General features: G+C 38.2%; 1 protein-coding gene across 1 annotated transcript in view; it reads right to left on the reverse strand.

The window, feature by feature from the left end:
• Positions 1-707: 707 nt before the first annotated feature.
• LOC108667672 (transcriptional activator cubitus interruptus) overlaps positions 708-24,571 on the reverse strand; it is a 67,408-nt gene continuing 43,544 nt past the window's right edge. The window contains exons 4-13 of the mRNA XM_018154717.2: positions 16,331-16,438; positions 13,105-13,290; positions 12,514-12,752; positions 11,630-11,917; positions 9,592-9,741; positions 5,813-5,977; positions 4,345-4,602; positions 3,220-3,969; positions 2,636-3,049; positions 708-2,421 (exon numbers count right to left, since the gene is read on the reverse strand). Coding sequence (XP_018010206.1) covers positions 820-2,421; positions 2,636-3,049; positions 3,220-3,969; positions 4,345-4,602; positions 5,813-5,977; positions 9,592-9,741; positions 11,630-11,917; positions 12,514-12,752; positions 13,105-13,290; positions 16,331-16,438 — 4,160 coding nt within the window. The 3' untranslated portion in view covers positions 708-819. The remainder of the gene's footprint in view (positions 2,422-2,635; positions 3,050-3,219; positions 3,970-4,344; positions 4,603-5,812; positions 5,978-9,591; positions 9,742-11,629; positions 11,918-12,513; positions 12,753-13,104; positions 13,291-16,330; positions 16,439-24,571) is intronic.

Raw genomic sequence — 24,571 nt, forward strand, 5'->3', positions numbered from 1 at the left:
CATAACTCGTGACTCAAAAGGAACCGGATAAAACTGGAATGCGATTATGTTTTCAAATACTAGTTAAATATTTTCTATTTGAGAATGACAACGAAACGACGACTTCTCTTAGTAAAACCAACTAATTATTGAAGAGGACCCCATCTTTTGTTGGTAAAGCTAAATGGCATACAATTGAGAAAAACTTTTCATATTAAATTAGCACGATTTAACGTAAAACTGAAAGGGGTTTAATTTTCAAACTTATTTTTTTTCCCGCACAAAAGTCTTTAAATAACTTTTCTTTGACTCTTTATTGCAACAAAATATTGCTAAAATAACAATCACAACCATACAGACAAAGGAAAATTCAGTTAACATTCTGGTGTGCGAGTGATTTGGCCTTCGAGAATATAGTTTTTTTTTTATGTTCAACGATCGTTGTGGCTTTAGTTATGTATTCTCTTTCAAGAATACCCACAAGATTTGAGAACAAGAACCAATACAAATTTTCTACGGAAGCTATGATTGACTTCACAGAACAAAGGAAAAATCAAAAGGACCGTAACAACATTCATCACTAAATAATGTGCTTAATAATGAAGTATAACCTGAGGGACAACGTAGTTAGGCAAGAGCTTGTGTCTAAATGGCATCTCAATATTAAATAAAACAACAGATCACTAATTTAAATACTTAACGAACACCGATCAATAAAATTGTACACGCTCACTGTTGATCAAAAAAGTAAAAAACATATCAAACAATATTTACAATATCATCACAGACATAAATGGTCAATATAATACACGTTTCCGGTATATTATTAAAAATATTATACTACTGCAACATTTGAAGAAACTTGTTTTCCTGCTGTAACGAATTAAGAGACGACGTGAGATTGTTAAGTACCATATTTGGTGTGTCTACTATAGACGCAGGCAAAGGCGTTAGAAAATTATCAGTGTCATAAACAGGAGCAACAACTGTTGAGGATGAGAACGTCGCAGAAGCATCAGGAGCCATCGTCACAGAGGCCGTTGGCAGAACATAACCTGAGGGCGCGTCGTTCGTGGTCACGCTAGGTTTCTGGTCCGTGGTGCTGCTCACCTCCTCTTTGATTACAGTCGTGTTCCAGCTCTGGCACTGCTGTACGTATTCCAAAGTTCTTTGATAAGTGTCTTGTTTCATGTAGTTGTTTTTACTATCACTAGCACTATCTGTGCCATTCGGTAATATAACCTCGGCTTGTGTTTTTGCTATTTGATCAACTTGTACTGGACATTCTAGCTTACGGTCGTCAGGAGATGAAGTTGCGACGTTATTTGTACAGTTGGATAATCTTTCGTTGCTGTGGTCTTTTTGGGATTTAGGTTTGCCACTTGGAACACAGGGTTTAGCGGCACCCGACGTTACGTTTGCAACATTGTTAGGAGATTTAGGTTTGGATTTCGGTTGGGACGATTGACTCACATCCCCACATTGAATATCGCGAGGAGGCTGGCCACAATTAGTCAGATTTTGTCCCATGTTATGAACACCGTTGTAATTCATGTAATTATAGTTATGGTTGTAAACCCCATTCATATGATTATACGTATGTTGATAGTTAGAATTTACGCTCATTCCATTATTCTGCCAATTGCCATTGTTTTGGGTATAAGAAAGATCGTTGACGCCTCGTCCTTGGCAAGAGGGGCACGGCATTTGTAGAGCAGCAGGAGGCGAATGCATAGACCCAAAATGTCCACATACATGTTGAGGGTATCCACTGACGCCCATATTATAGGAGCTAGTCGAATATCTTTGCTGATGATGATGCATCATCTGCTGTTGATGAGAGATCATTTGATTGAACATTTGTTGATGAACCATGGCCTGCTGATGGTTAAACGCTGTGAAGCTTTGCTGATTAGGATGCATAGGATGAGGTGGCATGAAATTCTGCGCTTGCGTTCCGTTTTGGCCCTGGGCGTACGCTGGAGGAGCGGGAGTGTAGGTCGCAGCAGAAGGAGCTGGGGAAGGCATTGGGGTGTTATAATGAGCCTGAGCTCCTGCAGCAGGTGACCCAAGGTTCTGTCCTGGGAAATTGGGGTGCTGTGGTAAGGCAGGTGATGGGGCAGCTGAGTAGCCCAAGTTGTGAGTGGCACCGTACTGGTACGGAGTGGTAGGGGATGCTATACTAGGATACGCTTGAGGAGTACTTGGAGTTTGTGAGTAGGCAGGACTATTTACAGGCTGGTTGGTATATGCTGGACTATTGATTGCAGTGCCGTTATACGCTGGACTGTTCATATTTTGATTGGAATAAGCGGGGCTATTGACAGGTTGATTGGAATAAGCAGGGCTTGGCATTGCGGTGCATCCAACAGCTACTGAACCAGTCACTCCATTTGCATCGCATTCCTCAGTTTTAAGACTCAGTTTGCTGTCTTTCTCCTTCTGTAAGAGAAAAAAAATTATCAGTTAATTTCGATGGGCTAGACGCTGTGAATTTATCGCAACAAAGGTTGAAGATTATAAATGTAAAAATATGTGTAATTAACAATTAATTCAAACCTAGTTGAGGTAGTTGACCATGTCGACAAGAAGGATAAGTTTGTTTTCAATAGGTTAGTCAAATTAAAAATATATGTAATTAACAATTTATTCAAACCTGGTTGAGGTAGTTGACCATGTCGTCAGGAAGGATAAGTTTGTTTTCAATCGGTTCGTCATCTCCCACTTGATCGAGCTGGAGCCCTTGGTTAGGATGGCTGTGATTTATAGGGCGCATAACGGAGGCGTGGGAGAAATTGGTGTAGCTGTTGGTTCTTTGCAGACGCCCGTTGCCTCTGGCTGGTCGATCAACAGGCTTCACGGGATCTGAGGCCCTGCGTGTGCTCATGTCTCTACTGATGTTGCCGTAGCAAACTGGCCCCATGGGTCCTGGATAACCAAACTGACTGCCGTCAGGTACGTTTGATGCCGCCATGCCAGCAGACATGCTGTTGCCCATTGTTGGGCCCATCGTGGTATTCCAGTTCTGTGAGTCTGACAAGTTGTCTTGACTCAGCGACATGTTCTGGGTCTGGAAAAAAGTTTAGGTTTAGTTACATTATGTGTTATAAAGAGTCCCATGATTCATTAAAATAAAATTTTGATGAACATTTATGAGTGAGAGAAGTGTCGATATTCTAACTCTAAGTTTATGATTAAGCAACAATATTTTAAATGAGGCAATAAATAACTAAAACGAACCTGTACAACCAAATTAGAAGTGTTGTAGATCTCATTTCCACACATTCCTCGTTGGTTAGGTCTGAACATTTGCGGTCCCATACTAGAGAAATTATAATTTGAATTTTCAGACGATCTTCTCGAAGACCCGATAGATATGTGATCATAGGGCGACGACATAACACCCTGTCTGCCGGACAAACATGATGTTTGTGACAGCTCGCTTGCTCTTCGACTGTTAGGGCTCTGCATGCTGAAATATCCTGTGCTTACAGTGGACGAAGAGTCACGTCTATTATTAACAACAGTTTGTCCTGATCTAAAATCTACGGTGTTTTTTCTGTTCTGTTGCATATTCGCGACGGATGCCATCTTGGGATCAGGTAAACGCTGCCCGAAGTCAACGTCAGCGTTCATTCCATTGAGTCGACGCGGGATGCCTGGCATGTTTGGTAGCATATTAACGAATCCTTTTGCCTGCATTCTTCCTTTCATAGGGCGATATCTCGTGGCTCTGTCGTGTACGGCTACACCAACAGATAGTCCATTACCACCATTCATTGAGCCACCCAAGCCCACAGGAATATCGATACTAGAGTCCAAATCGTCTTCAGGAACGTCCCACCCATCAATACCGAGGCGTGATTCGTATCTGCCTCCCGATGACAGAGTTCCATCTCCAAGAGGAATATCGAGTCTGCTTTGATCCATCGGAGTGACACCCCCGACTATGTTTTCGGGGCTGTGTTGGTCTCCCGGCGACGTAGCCTCCTGCCACGGGTAATATAATGATAAGAAACACAATTGTGTATGAGCAATATCGTGCACCCGAAACTCGCATGAAACCATGCCAGGGTTTTATAGGGCGAAAATAAGAATAAAAGAAAATATAATAAAAAGCGTTTCGGTTACATCATGGAACAGCCCGTATGAGGTAAAACATCTATGTACCCGTTGACTGACGTTGAGTATATCATGTTTCAATTGACAGGTACAGGTACCGTATTTCTTAATTGGTATGAAATAGCGCGAGATATTCATCACAGATGAGACAAGCGCCCTTTTCATGATCTCATTGAATTAACGATCACAGTTGAATAAATTTGAATAATTGAATAGGCCAAACTAAAAATGGTGCTGATTTACCTCGGACTTGACGGACGGACTAGACATGGACCCAGCCTTGCCGTTGTCGGAGTGAGGCGAGCCGTCCGGCTGCCCGACGTCTTTCCCTCCTCCGCTTCCGCCGCCCGGTCCGCCCGCGCTGCCGTTCGGATGATCGTTGCCTTTGTGTTTTTTCGAGGCGTAAAATTCAGCGCCGTGCACCGTCTTCACGTGCTTCCGTAGCGACGAAGGATCCGTGTAGCGTTTAGTGCAGCCGGGAGCTTTACACACGTACGGTTTCTGCAACAATATTAATGTCATTGTTAATACTGAATTCATTGACCTACATGAAATTCTGATTATCATTCGTCTCCTAAAAGAGATTAATGGTTTTCAACCACCAAAGTAATTAATCAATCGAGCTGATTTCCTGCGCCATTCAATGCGAAGAATTCTCCAGTGATTGTCATTCGCGCCGACACCTGTGAGCGCACGGCTTTGATAAGAATATTTCATTAGCCAGCCGTTCAAAAATGAATGTACCGTAAAATTTCAAGTCCTGAAATGAATGAATTTATTGGTGAATTATTTCATGAATTGAATATTTCTAAAACGAATTTATTTCATGAAGACAAAAATTATAGACATGCTAATAGAGCAATTTCAAAAATTTAAATTAAATACGAAACTTTGAATGTAATTCTCAGATATTTACCGTCGCGTGTTCAATAAGCCAATACTTGCGTTATCAATACCAAGAAAATAGAGGCACAGCTTAATTTAAAACTTCAGCGCCGTAGAATAGAGCGGCAAGACGAGCTTGGGCTAGCAGCGCACCATACCTCAGGCGAGCGGGAATGACTCTATAGAGCAGCAGACCGGTTTACGAAGGCTGGAACGCCAATATTGCCTTCCTGCTCTCTTTCTCTACCAGCATTTTCTGCTCAACTAGTTTTTTGCCGTTGATTCGTAAATACGGAATTATGAGTTCAATTGTAAATAGGCTTCAATTTATTTTCGCGTACCAATATACCAGGTTTAAAAAAATCATTTGGATCCCGAATATTAAATATTGATAATGTAGATGTTAAAATCTTTTAATTTTTAAATAAAATTTCCACATTGAATCCGGTTTAGAATTGAATTTATACAAAGGTGCAATCGATTTTTAGCTTTGATATCAGAATGAATAATGGTGTTATCTACTGAACGTATTACCTTTGAATTAGACGACGACACATTTCATTTATCTGCATGTGATTAATATAATGGACTTGAATCTCTATGCATACTTCATTTTAATTACTCAGCGGCACACTATCCCGCTAGCAAGTGTTTCGTGGCTCCGTGGTACACAAAAATTGTGGTAAATCTTAGAGTCAATTCAAAAGTCTTCTGCTTGATCCATGTGATAATAATAATAACAATGTATAACAATAATAATAATAATAATAATAATAGTGGGGCCAGGAGAATATAAAATCGAAATAAAAAATCGTCGTATACTCACTTCATTAGAATGGGTGCGGTTTTGATGCTTGGCGCGGTCCGAAGCGTTGGAGAAGGCTTTGGTGCAGCCTGGGAACTCGCACATGTACGGCTTTTCTCCCGTGTGTGAACGTAGGTGCGTCTTGAGGTTCTCCAGCCTCGAGTATGCCTTGAAACAGCCTTCGAACTGAAAGTTGATAATCAGTTTAGAGAATTGTACACATTTTTGGAACTGTATTAAATTAAAAAGCCTTCGAACTGTAAGTAGAAAATTAGTTACGAAAATTTGACAAATTTCTCGATATACGTTAAATTGAAGCAGACTTCGAACAGCAAGTAGAAAATCAGTTACGAAAATTACAAATTTTTCGAGATTCATTCAATTGAATCAGCCTTCGAACTGTTATTGGAAAATCAGTTACGAATCTTGTATAACTTATCACAACTTCATAGAGTAGAGACATTGTAAAAAATCTAACAAGTTTTCAGTAAGAAAATTCATTTTTGAAACATGAATTAATAAACAGTCGCCTCAGAGCAGGAAAATGCAATAAGTTTTGATACACAATACAATAAGTTTATAAATTTTAGAAATTGTAATAGGGGAAAGAAGCAATATTTTAAGATAATGTCCGAATAAACATTCCCAAGATTGTCAACGAATTACTCCAATGAGGATTCCGAATTCATTCACACTCTTCTTAGTTATTTTCATTTATCATCTTCGTTTATGTGTTTTGCTACTAACAAATCCCGTGTTTGCATGTCATTTATTCTTTCAACGCGTAATGTGCGAGTTTTCAAGCGGAATTAAGAATAGATTTCAGGAAGGAAGATTAATTGAAAAGCGTTCCGATTTAAATGACCAAACCATTTCTATGGGTAATAACCCAGCAAAGTTCAATCAATGTTATGCTCTTACAAAAACGGAAATTAGATGCCAAGCAAGCGTGAAATTAAACCTGGAAAAACGCAAGTGGCATTCAGTTGCATAATTAATCTAATCAGCGTAAATCAACACAGCTCTAGAAACTTCTTGAACTTTAATAATAAAAATAGAAAGCTATTAGGTTTCTCAAATCACTTTCCTAGCGGAAGTCATGATCAGGTCAACGGGACAAAAAGTTAAAGATCTAATTTCTTCCTTAAGGCTTTTTGAGAGACGCTCCGGGAGTTAATCTGTGAAATTGGAAGCTTCATGGTGATCCCAAATGTCCAGAACACCGCGACACGAAACTGAATCACGTTCTAAACCGTCAAAGTTTTTACTCGAAAATCAAGTCGGGAATCTTAACGAGAACTCTAGCAACACGAGATCAATCTCTCATGGCAGAATTGAAAATTTTCGTTTAGGTATAACACGTCACAATATCAAATGAATAACTTCATGCAATGTACATATAACTACTATCAATAATCTAAGAGAAAGTTCGGTACGTAAGGAAGATAGAAAAACAACCTACCTAGATCATCCACAAACATATAATGATGAACAACTTACTGAGCTAATATTTGAGCCTATCAATTATTCGGAGGAAAATTGTCTGATGTTACAGAATCACAATTTCCATTAAATACAAGTCTGGTTGAGCGTTCACTTTCACCTAATGTATGATTTAATGGATCTATAGATGGGAAATATACTGAGCAGTCCACAACTCAATTACAACAGAATAATTCGCTGATGAGAGGAATTCAAATTGCACTGATCTGGCAAGATCTCTTCGATTATGCACGTTCACATTTTCTAAACGTGTACGGACACGTACAGACCGCCACAAGAAAATTCGTTGTTTTGCTTTGGCATTTTCTATGGATGTTTCCGTACACATCCTTCTGTTCCGCTTTGTTCTGTCTACCAGCTCTGGTCTAGGTTTAAGGGGTGAACCGGCCAAGAATTGTAAAATGAAACAAATAATTTCCGCTTGAATTTATAGAGGTTAGAATTCTGACGCAAAGTCTTATTCTGTAATTTTGAAGCCTTTAATGTATTATTTTTCCTAGGGTGCAAATATTTCACACGATGACAACGAGAAAACTTCAATCGGTTAAGTTTCGTCTTCAAAAATGTTTCAAGCTCTTCTTTTCCAGCGAGAAAAAATCACCTTCTGTTCCTAATCCAGAAATATAAAATCGCAAGTTGAGTCTTTTTTTCCTGAATTGCGTGTTGTGGCCAAGTCTAGAAACTGTCCACAAGAAAGAGAACAAAGCACATTGCTCACAAAAATAGCCAAGCGGAGAGAATCGCTTCAGTTCAATGTCTCTATTACCGCGCCGCCGAGACTCTCCGGCCAACAGTTTTCTTCTTGGCTATTTTTAAGGCGATGAATCGCAAGCTTTTTTGGCCAATGACTGTCGAACGCCACGCACGTTTCCATTCGCCCAAATTCAAAGTGAAGGTTTTTCTTTTAAAAAGTTAAAACAATCGTTGGCCTTTGATATATAGATAGATAAACGTACTAAATAAAAAAAAGTGTTGTATTTAACTATGTGAAAGAGTATACGGCAACGTGTGCTGTGACTCATAAATATATACATATATTCAATGTAAGAAGCTCACAAGTGAATAGTTAAGTCCTAAATCGACGAAAAAAAAATCTTTACTACACAAGTCGTAAACTATTTAAAATGAGTTCTTTAAGTTGCGGCAACATGAAGTTCATTCACATGTATCTAGAGAGTTTTTCTGGTCAATTTATGATCGGATTACTTCTTCCATAAAAAAAATTTGAATTTTGTAGACATTTTTTCATCTCATTAAATTTTCTGGCTTTCATTTTTCATCTGCACATTTCAATTTTTTTTCATCTGCACAAAAGACTTGGGTGCTGAGTTTTGTCTCGCGAACAATGGCATCTAAGATGAGATGCTTTAAAGGTCAGTTTCGAACTAAGACATATTTGCACTTACGATACATAGCGAACTCATCCCATGAGTTGAACATAAAATGTGAAGTTTTATCGAGGTTCGCTTATGAAAGAATAGAGGCAATGAAGGTGTTGATTTAGCTTGCAGCAACATGATTATAGTAATACACGAATGCAAGCAGCCGGACAGCAGGTAAAAAAAAGGTTATGAAAGATCGTAGCCGCTTACCTGCTCGATCATCTGACGGCTCTATTGAAGACAACAGAGCATATAAGCCGACTGTCTTCGGCTGAAATCTTACTGACATTTTTCCATTTAATGTTAAGCGTTCACACATCTAAAAAATATAACTCAGTACTCACTGCGGTGAGTGACAGAGAGCGCATTTTCTCGTCGACGAAAACTTGAGGTCACGGACGGACAGACGAACAGACAGACGGACATGGCGAGCACAATAGTGCTTTTTTTCCATAAATGAGAAAATGCGCTAAAAATATGCATCGTACTATATTTGCATGTGTAGCAAATATTTTTTCTTGTTTCTGTACCAGGAAATATTCTGGCATTTTTTATTCACCAAAAGAATGCAACCCTAATCGAACATAGCTATATTAATCTCTTGAAAATAGAGGAAATAATAAATTCATTAAACACTACGTAGTTTTTATTGATTATCAAGCAGCGAGCACTACGAGTGGAGGGTGGAATATCTAAACACTATATTTCACAGTCGTCTTTTACAATTTATTACTCATTATTAACACCGCATTTCAGTGTCCATGCTAAGCGGTATAATAAAACGATCTTGGAGTACTCTTTTGAAAACTTGCTGTTAAACTTTGATGATGAACATGGCGTCACGATTTTTTCTGGTCCATGATCATACAATTTCAGGAGCTTACAAAATATGTGCATGAAAAAACTTGTACTCACGGTACATTTGTGTGGTTTTTCGCCAGTGTGTCGCCTCATGTGCACCACAAGCATGTACTGCGCCTTGAACGGCTTCTCGGTGCGAGAACATTCCTTCCAGCGGCACACGAAAGATTTCTTGTTCGCATGGATGTGGTCACTGTTGATATGCTGCACGAATAAGAACAAAGATGTTATGAGATAATATGTGACTTTATGTGTTGGATCTAGATACTGGGCATGACAATCATCCAATGTTAAAAATTACCCGCTGGTTTCTCCGGTTTTATATATAAAACCTAAATTATATATTTGTGTTCATCCTCTGTAACCAAAACAAGATTTGGACTTTGACACTGCAAAGAAATTCGGCCAGTACTTTCATTGATCCTTCATTTCACGTGCGGAACCTCAAGAAGATTCACTAACTCGTAAGTTAGTGCAACACAAACATGCGGTCATATTCACCAACTACTTTCTCTTTGTGGTTAGTATTAAAGTGCGCCGGAGATTTTGCGTCATCAATTCAAATGAAGCACCTAGTCAACGATGGGTACGAATTTGATTTGTTTCTTCAGTGTTGCTGAGGTCAGTAATGAGAGCATTACCATTCAAGACAGCACCTTCATCTGAGACGAGCGGCTTGTGCTACTCAGGGTACATGTTGCTTCACATTTTACTCAATACGACGCAACTGAAGAAATTCAATAGTAATATTTACTTGCGACAATTAAGAAAGATTAAATTTGTAAAGAATTCTTAAATTGTCATTTTCATTATTACTGCAGGTGATAATGAAATATAAGTAACTATTACTGAAAGTAATAATGAAAGCTGTTCATACGTCCGAAATTCTGCCAATGGATCTTGTTTCTAAAGTATAACTGAATAAACGGAAAAAGCTGTAAAATTTATTAGTTATTCTGAATTAATATCAAACAGAGTTGAGGAAATTATCTGTCTAACTATTATTTAGCTGGACCTGCTAAATATAATTTATCTGGTTAAATCGCACTATATTTGCGACGGTATATATTATTATGGCGAAACAATTATAATGAATAACTTCAGCAAATATCTACCATTCACTCTAATCGCATTCAGATTAGAATTTGAGAGTTTCCTTCTTATATTATTGAGATATTTTTGCTGTTAGAGCGACAACACCTGTCACTGGCAGCAGATGTTCTCCGTGCGCAATTCTATCAACTCTTTTTACGAATTCGTTGAAGAGAGAAGCTGACGGACTGTATAAAGCAGCATTGCTTCTCCTTCTTAAATACTTGCAACCTACTTATAAACCTTCAACATTGCAATATCAAATGCAAGCCTATTTAACGAGAGAACTAAATTTCATCAGTAATATTAATTCTCACGGTCCAAAATGCGTTAAATAAAGACGTGTATGGCTCTATGTTGGCTATGAGTGTCTCTCGTCACACTTCACCACCGAATGAAGAAGCAAATCTCACCGCAGAGTCGAGAAACATTTGCATAAGAAATGAGCCCTCATGACTTAGTGTTTTAGCGTATCCAACAATATGGCATTGTGAATATGCTTGCCTAGAGTGAAGCTTATGCTTCCGGCGATATAAAGCGCACACCTGTTTATGACAGACTACACAGAGCGGCACAAGCTTTTTGCGGATAAATAATCTCGAGCGACGAGTAATGCTTCTCAATGAGTCCATTTGGCTCCTAGATCAAAGTCTGGCTTGAGATTCAATTCATTTAGAATCGGTGACTGTGTCATTAGAAACTATTAACAACGATCTGAAAAATTGTTTTATTATAAAAAAATGGAACCAAAATAACAAACTGCATTTTTATGTACAGAGCCTTCTTTATTCTTAATCTCAAGTCCATAGTTGATACCTAGCCCTATATTTGCTAAACCAGCTGAAACTCAAGTTTACCGTGCAGTTAAATGTATATTGAGAGTATAATGCAAAGATCGGAGGCATTAGACACCTAAGATAGAATCATAAAAAAATTTTTCGAGCAGGTTCAGAAATATCAAATAGGCGATTTGAACACTTTACTGCCGTCCTGTACTCACTTTGACGAGCTCATCAGGCGTGTTGAACTCTTTATTGCAGTCCTTCCAGTGACAGTGCGTCTCAATGAAGTCTGGAGGTTCTTCCTTCAGTCCGTCATCGTCGGCCGCTGCTGCGGCCATCGCAGCCGCGGACTGACCACCGTTGATGGCCTGTCCACCAGCTCTGCTCACAGGAGGACCGTTGCTGCCACCGTTGCTCATCAGGCCGTTCGTGTCCTTCGAATTGTTCTTAGAGATGCCGTTCTTTTCTTCGTCGCCATGGCGGGAGCTGGAGTCTTTCTTCTCACTCTATCATTACACAGGAAAATTATGAATGCTGAAATATGTTTCTACAAACTTTCAGCCCAAATTAATTTCAATTTAATTATGAAAAAATTGACTAAGAAAGTTATTTTAGGCAAATTTAAAAGAGTGCCGTTTTTTTGGGATTCATGTGGCTAATACTATAATCTGTTCAGTACTTACAAAAAATATGTTTCAAAATAATAAACTAATCATGAAAACGGAAATAAGTAACAGTGGTCATTTTTTCTACATCAATATTGACTACAAAGTGGTAGGTATTACTTAATACTGTTCCAGTTGCGAAGAACAAAAACTTAAGTGTTATTTCAAATTAAGTAATTTTTAAATAAAATAAATCAAGATAGAATTAATGCTTGTTATTTCTCTTCTTGAAGACCCGAATCATCTAAACAAATTAATTTAACAGAAACAACAGCTCCCAACGGGGTTGAAACTGCTCAATGGTGCGATGCATAATTATCAAGAATAGCCATTGTTTTCTTACTAAAAAAAAGCAATTAATCAAGTATATCTCACGCATGAAATCTCTATAGTCATGAATTTTCTGAAGTGCTGATACAGGAAGCCGTTGTGGTTACCTCTGTTTTGCTCTGCGCCACGGTGGATGCAAGAGAAGAAGGCTGCAGTTGTTGGTGGGGTAAGAACAGAGACTGATGAGGCGTGAGGGATGATGGGGAATGTTGCAGGAGAGGAGAAGGGGCGAGGAAAGGGGAGCTGGGGAGAGAAGCTCCCCTCATGAGATGGGCTTGCAACTGCTGCAGGTGAGTCGTAGCTGCCCCAACAGACGGGTGAACTCCCAGGCTCGGGGATATTGCGCCTGGTGTGGAAAAAATAAATATAATAGTACACAATATTATTAAAGTGCATGAGGGAATCCAAAGTACAATAAATGAGTAATACACAAGCTTGCCAGTTATGAATGTATGACTCCGCATAAATCGTCTCATCTGAAAGACAAGGCCAAACTTTCCGCAAGACAATTTCCTACTCAGTTTGCGGTAATTGGCTAGCCTGCAGAAAATATTTAAAAACATATACTTTACCGGTACTCACTATTGTTAAATATGATGCGTATAGAGCATCTAAACTAATAAATGGATATGAAAATTCTAAAAATAAGCATAATGTTCACAACGAAATAGTTCCTATGAAAAAATCAAGAAACTAACCAGCAGATAAATGTCCATACGACCCGCTAGCAGAGGAGGTTCTGGAGGCGTTCATTATAGAAACGAGCGAGTTTGGGCTGAAGCGAATCATCGAATTGAGATCGAAGGAGTCGCTGTAGGGGCTCGACGACAGCGCCCTCTTGCGACTCTGCCGCAAGCTGGGCCGCGGAGACGCCAGCCGAGATCCTGAGACAAAGGAAATGAACAATCTTTTTTTTTATCGCAAGTGCAACACAATCAGGACCTGAAGTCGATTGATCCGGTGCTTAAAGCTTGAATCAATAAGTCGATTGAAATCCAATTATGATGTAGGTAAGCCATAGAAAATAATCGAATCCGCGTCACTGTAAATTAGGCTCGCCCGTTTTAATTTTAGCCCGTTTCATTTTCTTTTTACATTTGCGAGAGGCATTTTTTTGTGTAATCAATGAACTGCATTAACACCAAATTAATATTTCCAACAAGCTTCATGCTCTACTACTACTTGAATCATCGTTGTATTATTAGTTCAAGGAAAGAAAAAATTTTAACAAAGGATTCATCAAGCCATCAACACTCAAATGGTATCTAACCACGACAAATCTATCATCGAATTTCCTTTTTCCGGAAGGATTCTTCAATCTTCAAAAGAAAGATTCCGACTCCGAGGAATACACACGCCGCGACTAGTTCGAAGTTCGTGAGTAATCGCTCACGCAGCTCACTATTTTCACGTGTATAGTCCTGCTTTATCCATGCCACCAAAGAAGGAGCACGCAATGGCTCCGGACAGGTGAGGATTCAAGTACCAGGCAAGTTGGTGGTCAGTCACGACCTCACAGGCTAATGTCTCTATCGCAGGCACGCTCGACCAAGTCTCCTATACCCACACTATATAACCTGGGTCGCATCTTTAGGTTATTTTTTTTCATTACCAGTGGATGAGTTTTAGTGCTAGTTTTTATTGCTTGCACTATAGATCGCGTTTCGCTTATGTATTCAAGTTCATTGTATAAAATCAGTTTCAACTTTACCCACACGTAGAAACGTGACAGTTTGCTGGTTTTAGGTTCATGAGCACATGTTCGGTTTGACTGTAAAAGACTTTCCATTTGTCTTTTATTTGAATTTTATCAATATTGTTTATTTAAACAGTTCTCCTACGTACTCTTACATTGTAGCATTTTCAACATGAACTAACGAGCTTCTCGTCAATCATTTTCTTCAGATAACGCTGTAGGTATTGAGAATATAGATGCAAGATTTTTTTTTTTTCTACCTTGTATCTGTCTTACAATCAGAATTAAATAGAATTTAGATTCATTTTTTTGCTTATTTCAGTTACAATTCATTCTATTTTATTCGATATTTTATTCACAGCAAATTTGGCTAGCTGGGAAGCTTAGACATGGTGAATGCATGAGCCTAGCAACGCTAGTTCAAATGTTCGCCCATTAGTGAGTCAAAAAACAAGAAATACTACGAGACAAATTTCTACAAAAAAAACTGATGATGTAATATATTTTACAAAAAAAATATGACACATAGAATGATGGCATGCAATTGAGCCTACCAGAAACTACGCCCCGACTCTTATAGAGCGCCTCTGCCACAGATAAAATTGTTGCAGTAGAAATGCTTGCGAGTTAATTTTTTAAAAGAAATAATACTTGATGGTACTTGAAGTCGAGGAGTTGGAATTAATAGTCATAGAGATGCTTTAATAATCATTTAAAATTCTCCTGAAAATTTTCATGAAGAAAAATAATTATCTATTACCTGTACAGTCATCGGAAATGTTGTCACTATGATGAGGCGCAGATCATTAATCATTCACTTCTTTATAAAATATCAACACATACGCAAGTATTTGTTCGGGAAATTCCAAGGGGATTCTTCACATAGCAAGTGCGACCGAGGCCTTGCTTAAAATCAGATATGTTAATTAGGTGAGCACACACTGCTAAAAGAACGGCGACGTAGTATTTCCTATTAGAGCTCCGTTCAACTAATGACCGAAATACAGCTAGCATCCAAATGAGAGAACGTGTAAAACTCGAGAAGCATTCGTTTAAGAGAAACGCCCAACTGGTGAATCTCGGAGCACAACGAAGCTCTATTCTCGCAGAACAGCGCCCGGTATGGGGCTTCTACACAGCGATGTTGCACCATTGAATTGCAATTTAAACTACCCATGCACGCTCGTGAACTTGCATCAATGAAGTTTGACGCATATAGCTACTGAATCCTCTTTCGTACTGAATATCGGTTAATAAAACTAAAATTTGGGAAACTCATAAGCACAAATGAAATAAATTGCGTTGAATATTTGTTTTGAAACCGGAAATGAAGTAATGTTCTCTACAAGTGGAGTACTATTTGAGGGCCAGTTTCCTGTGCTCCTCTGTTAAAAAATATTGCTTTAATCCGAAAAAAGTATAAGCGCATTTTTAATTATTCGCACATATGAGAAATTATTTCCAGATCATTTCTATCCCCTTGTGAAATTAGCCAAGTCTTCAGTAAAAGATTACGAATATAATAAAAGATTTGACATAGAAAACATTATTTGAGCGGGAGATTCCATTTGAGGGAGATTCCTTCCATTGCACTGGTTGTTCATCTGTCTGACAAGCTAAACCATTAATTTATTAATGCTTGACTAAATAAACACCTACAGCAATGTTGAGACAAAAATTCCAAGCTTGGAAGTGAATATTCATAAATACACATTATTTATTGAAAGCATAGGTGATGATCACCCCAGATAATTTTTTCGGAAGCCGATATTTATGCATCACTGCTGACTGAGAATACATACATAAACTAAAGTAAAAGTAACTTGAAATAAATGATTAATGGAAACATACCTAATAGAAAAACCTTTTTCACGTCTTATAACAAGCTAAAGATGACGGAGACGGTACAAAATACCATGTATCCTGAATCATAAAAGTCTCTCTGTGATATGAACTAAATAGGTACCAGCTTCAGAAGGAGCATTGATATACTGTAATATTCCGCGCAAATACTGTTCACATACAAATAAAAATCAGGCGAGAATAGCAACTAGTAATCGTTATTAGAAACATGGGGCCATAATTTCAAAATTCGCTTATTGAACGTAGGTATGTACGCTCTATTTTCTTGTCTATGATTGGCGGATTTGCTTGAAAGGCCGTCAATGATTGGCTGATGAACTTACGATCTCTTAACTTTTTTGAAAGTATGGGCCCGGGGCGCTTACCATCGATGGAGAAGGAGAGGTCGGCGGAGGTGAGGGTGGACGGTACGAGGTGGGAGTCGCTGAGACGTGTCGCTGCAAGGCCGCTCATCCCGAGGTAGTCGCTGCCTACTGCCCACGACAACCCAATATAATTAATTAAATGAGAACGAAATTTACATGGTTAAAATAATTCAATCATCTGTCTTTTAGATTATTTCCAAAAATCATTATTACGAGAGAATTCATCGTAATTTTACCCCATCCACTGCCTATGTAATGTAAATTCAATTATGTAATTCAATGCGGCACATTTTTAGAACATATAATCTACGTTGTCATAATTCGCAATTAATTTGTCCGCAATTTCGCAATTTTTTGTGACAGCTTATCAGAACAAAAATTAGCCAAATTAAACACAATAGCTAAACGCAAACATAAATAATTCCGATTAGTTCTTTCTCAACAGAATTGTGACGTTAACGGAAGAATTTTTATCAACATAAATTAGCGGATGTTATTTTACAACAACAAATATATAAAAAAATAACTGATTTTTTCCTCGTATTTATTCTTAGCCTGTTTTTAGAAGATAATTGAAATGTATGGGAGCGAAGCGACTAGCTAAGGCTTGCAACGGCTAATCACGCGGTGACGTACACATCTAATTCTCCAGGTGATGATTGAGATAGCGTCACAATAGAGCGCGTCTACGAGCTCATAATCCTACAAAGACAGAATATTAAGCTTCGCCTTAGATTAGGTGATAGCTTGGGTTATTGATAACACATTCGCTGGCACCTCGCGACGTATTGAGGTAGTCTGAGTGAATCGTTCTGTAGACGGAAATGCTTGGAATTTTTTCAACGTAGGAAAAATGCTTGGATTTTTTTAAACATAAGCAAGAAATGATGATAATTAGGGGGAATGTTCATGAAATATTTGGAATGAGTGTGGAATAATAATAAACCATAAAAAAAGAGATGAACTTCACAAAATTATTAAATTGTCTTGCTTGCCTAATTTTAAGGTATAATGGCAGAAGAATGATAGACCACATCTAAGTAGCGCACATGCAGCTTTCACTGGGGGCATGGAAGAAGATGTCATAGGATGAGTTGCATGCAGCTAATAAGGACAATAATTAACATCATTAGAAGGTCTGGGCCGGACACTGTCATCCATGCAGATCATCAGCTCGTCATCTGATATGTACAGGACGCGGCTTACGAACACTGAGACGCTTTCATTAATCCTCCTCTATATATGAGGGCTGGGGTAGCCGAGCTGTACAGCTGCTACGTCGCGACGCTCGTGATCACCGCAGATAAAATGAAATGATTCCACAGCTACGATCTTTTAATAGAAGAAACGTAATGATTTTTCTTGCAACCATCGTTTTAATATGATCAAATATTTCATTTATCGTGCTGTGATAACATGTAGTAACGTGATTCAAGTCGGAAAGTGTGAGAAGCACAGAAAATACGATCGTTTTATGATAAATACAAAAATACGGTATTAATTAGCATTAAAAAATCCTTATCGTTATGTATGCCAGGCACATGATACATCTTGTCAACATCCGGATTGGATGTGATTTTTAGGATATTTTGATGGAGTCACATCCGTTGCAGGATAGATTAACTCGGCATTAAGTGGGAAAATGAGGTTCCGCAGGAGAGATAGCAGGCAATTTTAATTCATTTTCTCAGCAAAAAATATCATGATAATGATTAATCGTTAAACGCATGCAATGAAAATCAATACCAAAATCACATACATAATATTAATGGTTTACAAGCGCAAGTATTTAATTACATTAAATTTACCTCCCAAAAAGTTACATTAAAAAGAAGCAGTAACAATAATTAGGAATAATTAAGATCTGTCGTTGGATTCCCGTCGACGATTTTTACGAGCGCATTCCGTACGTGCGAGAGAGGGAGTGAAGCTCTCAGGCTGCAATCTCAAGCACCGGACAATTGCTTTACTTTCTTTACGATGTGTTTATTAGTGAACGAGGCACGTGCACTTATCTCGACATTCAACGTTTCGGTCATACGTGTTTCTCGAGACAAAAAACTAGCAACGGACGGAGAAGTAAACGAGCATTGACAATCGACAGCGAGCCGAAATGTCTATAAGGGATCTGCTTTGTGTGTGATCACTTAAAGTGGAATTTTTCGTTACATCTTCCTCAAAGCTGGAGGAAGAAAATAAAACTTTATCTAAGTGCATTGTAAACATTTTACTGAAAAACAAAAAATATTAAATTAAGATTAATAGTATCATCGTAAATATAAAATTGAAAATCAGCAAGGTTTTGGCGGTATATATTTTGACGAAAAAAATAGCCTTGCGAAAAACGACGGCATTTCATCCGATGCCACTTGAACTGCGGCATCTTATTCACGATTTCAATTAAAGTAAAATACATCTTTTCATCATCAGCAAATAAAAACGTTAAAACGCTGAGACAAGCTTCATAAAATCATGGCATATCGTGAAAGCGCAACACAAGTTGGACAAAAAATTCCCACGCACATTTGAGTCCACGATTCTTATCACATCCATTAACCCTAAAAAATTAGACATTCACGATCATTAAAATTAAGTGCAGTCCACGCCTGTCACTGAAGCAGTAAAGGCAAAATAAAGCGTTCATTTGTCGCCAAATTAGCACCGCAACCGACCAAGAGAGCGCCGCTCATCTAGCTGAGTTTAGTTGGGACGCTGTAGCTGGCAGCAAGCTGGGCACACGAAGCAATAGCAATAGCTGTAGCTATGCTACGATCGAGGTCTTCAATATCTGTGAGATGGTTGGACATAAGTGGCGAGCCATGTCTTCGAAGCGCACTCTTATCGAGGACCATCACCAAACGCTGGCTGCTGAGGTGTTGGCTCACTTAGCTTCATCTACACGACCAACAGATACCATCCAACCAATAGCGAGAAAAAATTCAACACCGATCCGGTACTTGGGCGATGATAGATCGATCAGAAATTTGTTTCGTGTGTCTCGTGTGACGCTGATAGTCAGAGATGAATTATGAGCTTGAAATTTCTCGCAATCGCGAGAAATTTCTTCTCCTGCTGAATTGTGTAAGAATAAACAGGAGCATTGCAGAAGAAAAGGATTTATAGTTTCGAGTTACGACCTGCAGTAAAGCAAAATGTTATTGTATGAATGTTTATTGGCGAATGTTTTCGAGTTATTTTTAAAGGAATTTTTGAAGAAAATTAAGACAAGTAAGTTAGCAAGAAAGTTTGGTTACCATTGGGGCACATTTGAGGTACATGTAGAATTTTTGTCTTATAGTAATTGCAATTCGGATTAGTAATTTGAAATCCATAAATCAACGCATACTATAAATTATAAGCACATGCGTGAATAATAAGAAAAGCGACGATGACTCAATAAAACAGAAAAATATTTCTGAACTCATTAATTAGCAGTGGACGTATTGCTTATGTTCAAAAACTGCCGGTACTTCTCTGTATTGTGACTTAAAACAGGAAAAACTTCATGTGTTTTTGTATTATTTATATTGGTACGATGTGAGTAAAATCTAAAAATTTTCGTAATGATTTCAACGTTACTTCATCAAAGCAACCACATCATGTCTCATAGAAACCACTTTGCTCTAAATTTAGCCAAAAAGTTTGATGGAAATTTCTAGCCTCAATTCCGGTTTTTGCGTTCAAAAGTGACGAACTGCACTGGACAGCAAAGAGTGATAATGACAGATGTGATCGTTAAATCCATCCGGTCAGAAAGAACACGTTAGTGCAATTAACGAAATTTCTAATGATCGTATACTAATGGTGAATTTTTCTCCGGCGTTTCCAGATGAGAGATTAACTAAACTTAGATAAGCGATTGTTCCTACAAAATGTAATATTGCAGGCTAAAATGTTAAATAGCATTTGCAATAGAACAAAGTATTATAATTTCACTCTCAAAAAGACAATAAAATTTGCAGTGTTCGACTTGGTATGATGTATACAACCTGAAAGGAATATTGGATGGACGTTACACTTCCACACTTCGCAGTTCACAAGAGAGGCGATGACCATCCGCCGGAACTAATGTGTTTTGGTGACAGCAAAACGATCATGCGGTCGTCAGCTTACTCTAGTGACCCTAAATGACAGGGCTGGTCAACAATTTTCAAACGAAAAAACATAAACGATTAATTTTGAATGCAGATAAATTGTCGCTTCAAGATCGTCTAAATAATAAGCCGCAAATAATCATGAATTCTCGAAAAGTAAATTTTGTATTTGGTCGAGTAGGATTTCATAGAAACCCACCACATAAACTATAGCCAGCAATGTTAGGATTCTCTAATGATAAGCAAAACAAGCTCACGAGTGGGTAATACTAAAAAACCTTACTAAAATTTATCTGTTGGGCAATAAATTCATCAAGCACTGCCAAAGATAGTTTCACTACACGGCCCAATTCGAGGAAACAGACAAATTTTACTTGAATATCTCAATACGAACAAAGATAGCTTCCTTGAAAGTGCGTAGGCGAAGAGTCGCGATCATTTTCTTATCTGCCCGGAATGCCGCAAATGAGGAGCGAGGAGACAGAACAGTGAACTCTTCATTGACCCGGCACTCGCTTATGCGACGCACTCGTTTGCGTTCACAGAAAAATTGTGCAAAGCATTAACAAGTTGAGCCCTTGGCTTCAATATTAGGATTGCTAGATTATGGTATAGAATGCATCAATAACTGCTATCAAGTAAAAAACAAGGAACAAGTTCACATTTCATAATTTAGCGCAGCAGAATCTGTAGTTACAAGTAAAGGAATATGTCCGCTTTAACGCCTTTCCTCTTTGTTACAACCGAAATTGCAGCAACTAATCCGGCGGGACTGAAAAGATTTGTCACTAATCTTCAGACACCCAAGAAACAACTGAGAGTCAAGCTTTTCAAAGCACAAGAAACGCTTGAGCTCGAAACACGCTAATCGCCTTCACCTTGTCAAATAGTTGAGGAACATCGTTTGCGACTCGCTTATTGGTCTAAAAAAGTTTGATCGCCACGATCCTTCTAATATAAAATTTTGATTGGTGTCCAGACATTGAACCGTAGTATGCATTTTTTGTGATATAACAAGAACTGCATTAGGTTTATATTATTATAATCTGAGAATTCTTAGTAAAAATACGAAGAACGACTTAAAGAACGATAATGTTGCTGCAAATAGTCGGAGATAGTCGACAGTTAAACAAAACCTGCCGCCACAAGCTTGAGTTTGGTGGCCTATCAACAAACACGGGGCGACATCAACAGTAAGCTTGTCAGGCGATCAGATTACAAAGATTGTCATCGTTGGTACACTAGAGAGACAACTGTTAGTGTATGTCAGGTACTGAAGGACGTCCTGAAACATTTCTCGAAATACACACCACCTATGCCCCTAAAATGACTGCATCGCTTAATAAAACTTCATTAGAAATATCATCGAAAACTATATTTCTGCTAACCATTTTTTATCTGACCTAACTCAGTGCATTCAACGCCAAGTTGAAGTGCATTGTATACATCGGCCAGCATTTAACCGTTTATGGCAAGGTGAGGTGTAAACAGTAAAGAGGGGAGGTAAATCATTTCGCTCACAAATTACGTCAGGAATGGCTGGTCGTCATCGCGTCGTTGCGTCGCAGCAACACCAAGAGCGTCAAAAGGGGAGTAAAGGTAAGTAGTTAGGGCCACATTTGAAGGGAAACACGTCGAGAAAGATGGAGAGTGTAGTTACCCCAACATGTGGGGCCCTCATGTTACACTTCCTCACGTCCTTAACTTCCTCGTAGCGACAGTGAAGGGAATACAGTACCCTCGCAAAACGCATGTAATAAGACTGAGCAAGAAGCTGAATGTGCGAGTTTGAATACAGCTCATAATTTGATCATTTCGTATAATTTGTGTATTAAAGCAAGTAGCACTCGTAAATTAGCACTCGTAAACATTCATAGCTTAAATTTTACCTCGATTGATTAAACAGATAAGTATAATTATTCAGCATTGCGAAAAGAAATTTCATACAAGCATAAGTCTTCTTCGTTCAGAAATAATTTTTCATTAAATTAATTTGAAACTATGCTAATCGTTCAGGCACTCATATTAAAAACCGAACTAATCAGTTTTAATCTTCACTTAAAGAATACAAATGCATTTACCATACATGTGCATACACCATATATTGATTATAGGTCACGACATATTCACCCGAATGAAACGTTAACATGGAACAAGCCCTATATCGGGAAGAAATTTAGATGTAAGATGAAACGTCTTCGATAAATGCAATACTTCTTAATAATTGAGACTAATATCTGATAAGTTCGTTCATAAGGTATAAGATCACAAGTTCGTTGGAGATTCCAAGCTCGGCCAAACCGGATCGCGTCGATACGAAAAAAAAATAATGCGAGCTCATTAAATGTCCTCGCTAATCATGTAGGGAGAGCATCGTGAATTAAAGCTTCTGCTTCCGGACATTTTCAGGTAAACTGTTGCCCATTTTTGTGCTAATAATGGAAATTTTTTCCTATTGCAAACCGACGATAATTGTCTCATGACAAAAAAAGACATCGGATAACGGAATTTTCTTACTGTTTGTTCACCGCAAAGTAATCAATAACAAGATTTGTCAGCAATCGGCAACTGCGTTTTCATTAATATTGAATTTGTATTTATAATAATTTCTAGTTTTCATTTTACTTGCGAAATTGAATGTTTGAACTTTGTTAATATTATTATTATTATTATTATTCCACGAAGAGATTGTCGTGGCGTCTCGTTCAGATCGAACTTCGAGGGCACGTTACAAGCGGCTAAAAAAACACAAGATGATAAAAACAGATGACATCTATGCTAAAACAGAGGACATATGCCAAGACTAGGCATATAATAATATGCCTAGTCTTAATAGGCATATCAAAGGAATTACGTTTCTTTAAAGCAAGCGCCACAGGAAAATCAATTATCAATCCATCTTCGAGTATTGAATTCGTTCAGAAAAATCGTAGCAGCCATAATTCCAGGCTGAATCGATATGAGGTAGAACGATACTCCGACTTGGCTCAAGATAATCGTTCGCTGTCATACATCTAATTATGTCTATAACATGCAGGTATTTATAATCATGAATACACGACCACATGAATGAAAGTTCTTTTTTAGAGGGTCATTAAATAGGATCCAGATAAATTTAAAATTAAACTGCAGTATCATGGAAATTAAAAGATTTTTTATGCCAAGCTGAGACGAACGCACGCTACGGTCTGGCGCGTCCCGTCATGAAAGACTGCTTCAATTAAGAGAGCTTCACGAGTCCACAAAGGCTCAGTTGGAGTGCGTGTACAAGTGTTGGCCTATCACAAGTGTTTCCATTGGCCGCAATAAATTAAAGGAAATAAGCAAACACGGAGAGAGCTTGCAATGGAAGCTCACACAGAGTAAGCGCTGTACAGCGCCGGTCACCCTAGAGTCCTTTTCAGATAACGGCTAAAGGGCCGGAGACACGTCTTCTGTTTGCCTTCTGCGCCTGACATAACACAACAAGAATTTCAACCAAGTCTGCTCCACCTCATTCAGATAGCAGAGTACACAAAGTTATTCTAAAAATGCTTGGTAGGATATTCATCAAAAGAAATAATTACATTAGTCGACCATCAAACGAGACGTCAATGGAAGCGATGTAATCAGATACCGAGCAAAGATGAATACATTCTTCCTCCTAAACTGCATAAAGATATAAAATAGGGTGTAGATCAAATTGCCCTGATGATTTAATGTCTCATTACTTACTCTATTAAAATCCGATAAATGATGGGCGGATTAGATATGATACTCCACACCATGTATCGCAAAATAAATATACTCGTTCGCTTCTCGGTTACATTCATAATGTTCACATTTATCTAGGTAAGGTCATTAAATTTTCAAATTTCGCAATCAACAGAATATTTAGCTGATTATATTTTCGACAGTGTAAAATTGTTCCCCCATACATGATCGGCATCGGTATTGAATGCTATGTATTATCAAGATTCAAACTTTGTGGAAAGACGATATTATTTCTTTAAAGCATTGAGTGGCTAGCAAGCTAGTCTTTGCGTACAATTAATTTGCCAACTACTCGAGTCGAGAGAATTAAGAACAAGTTTCGTTCTTATTTACACTCATCTAAAAGTAGTGCGGAAAAACTCATAGACATCACGACCAAATAATCATCAGGACA

The sequence above is a fragment of the Hyalella azteca genome, unplaced genomic scaffold, assembly GCF_000764305.2.
Source record: "Hyalella azteca isolate HAZT.00-mixed unplaced genomic scaffold, Hazt_2.0.2 contig12239, whole genome shotgun sequence".
NCBI classification, from domain to species: domain Eukaryota; kingdom Metazoa; phylum Arthropoda; class Malacostraca; order Amphipoda; family Hyalellidae; genus Hyalella; species Hyalella azteca.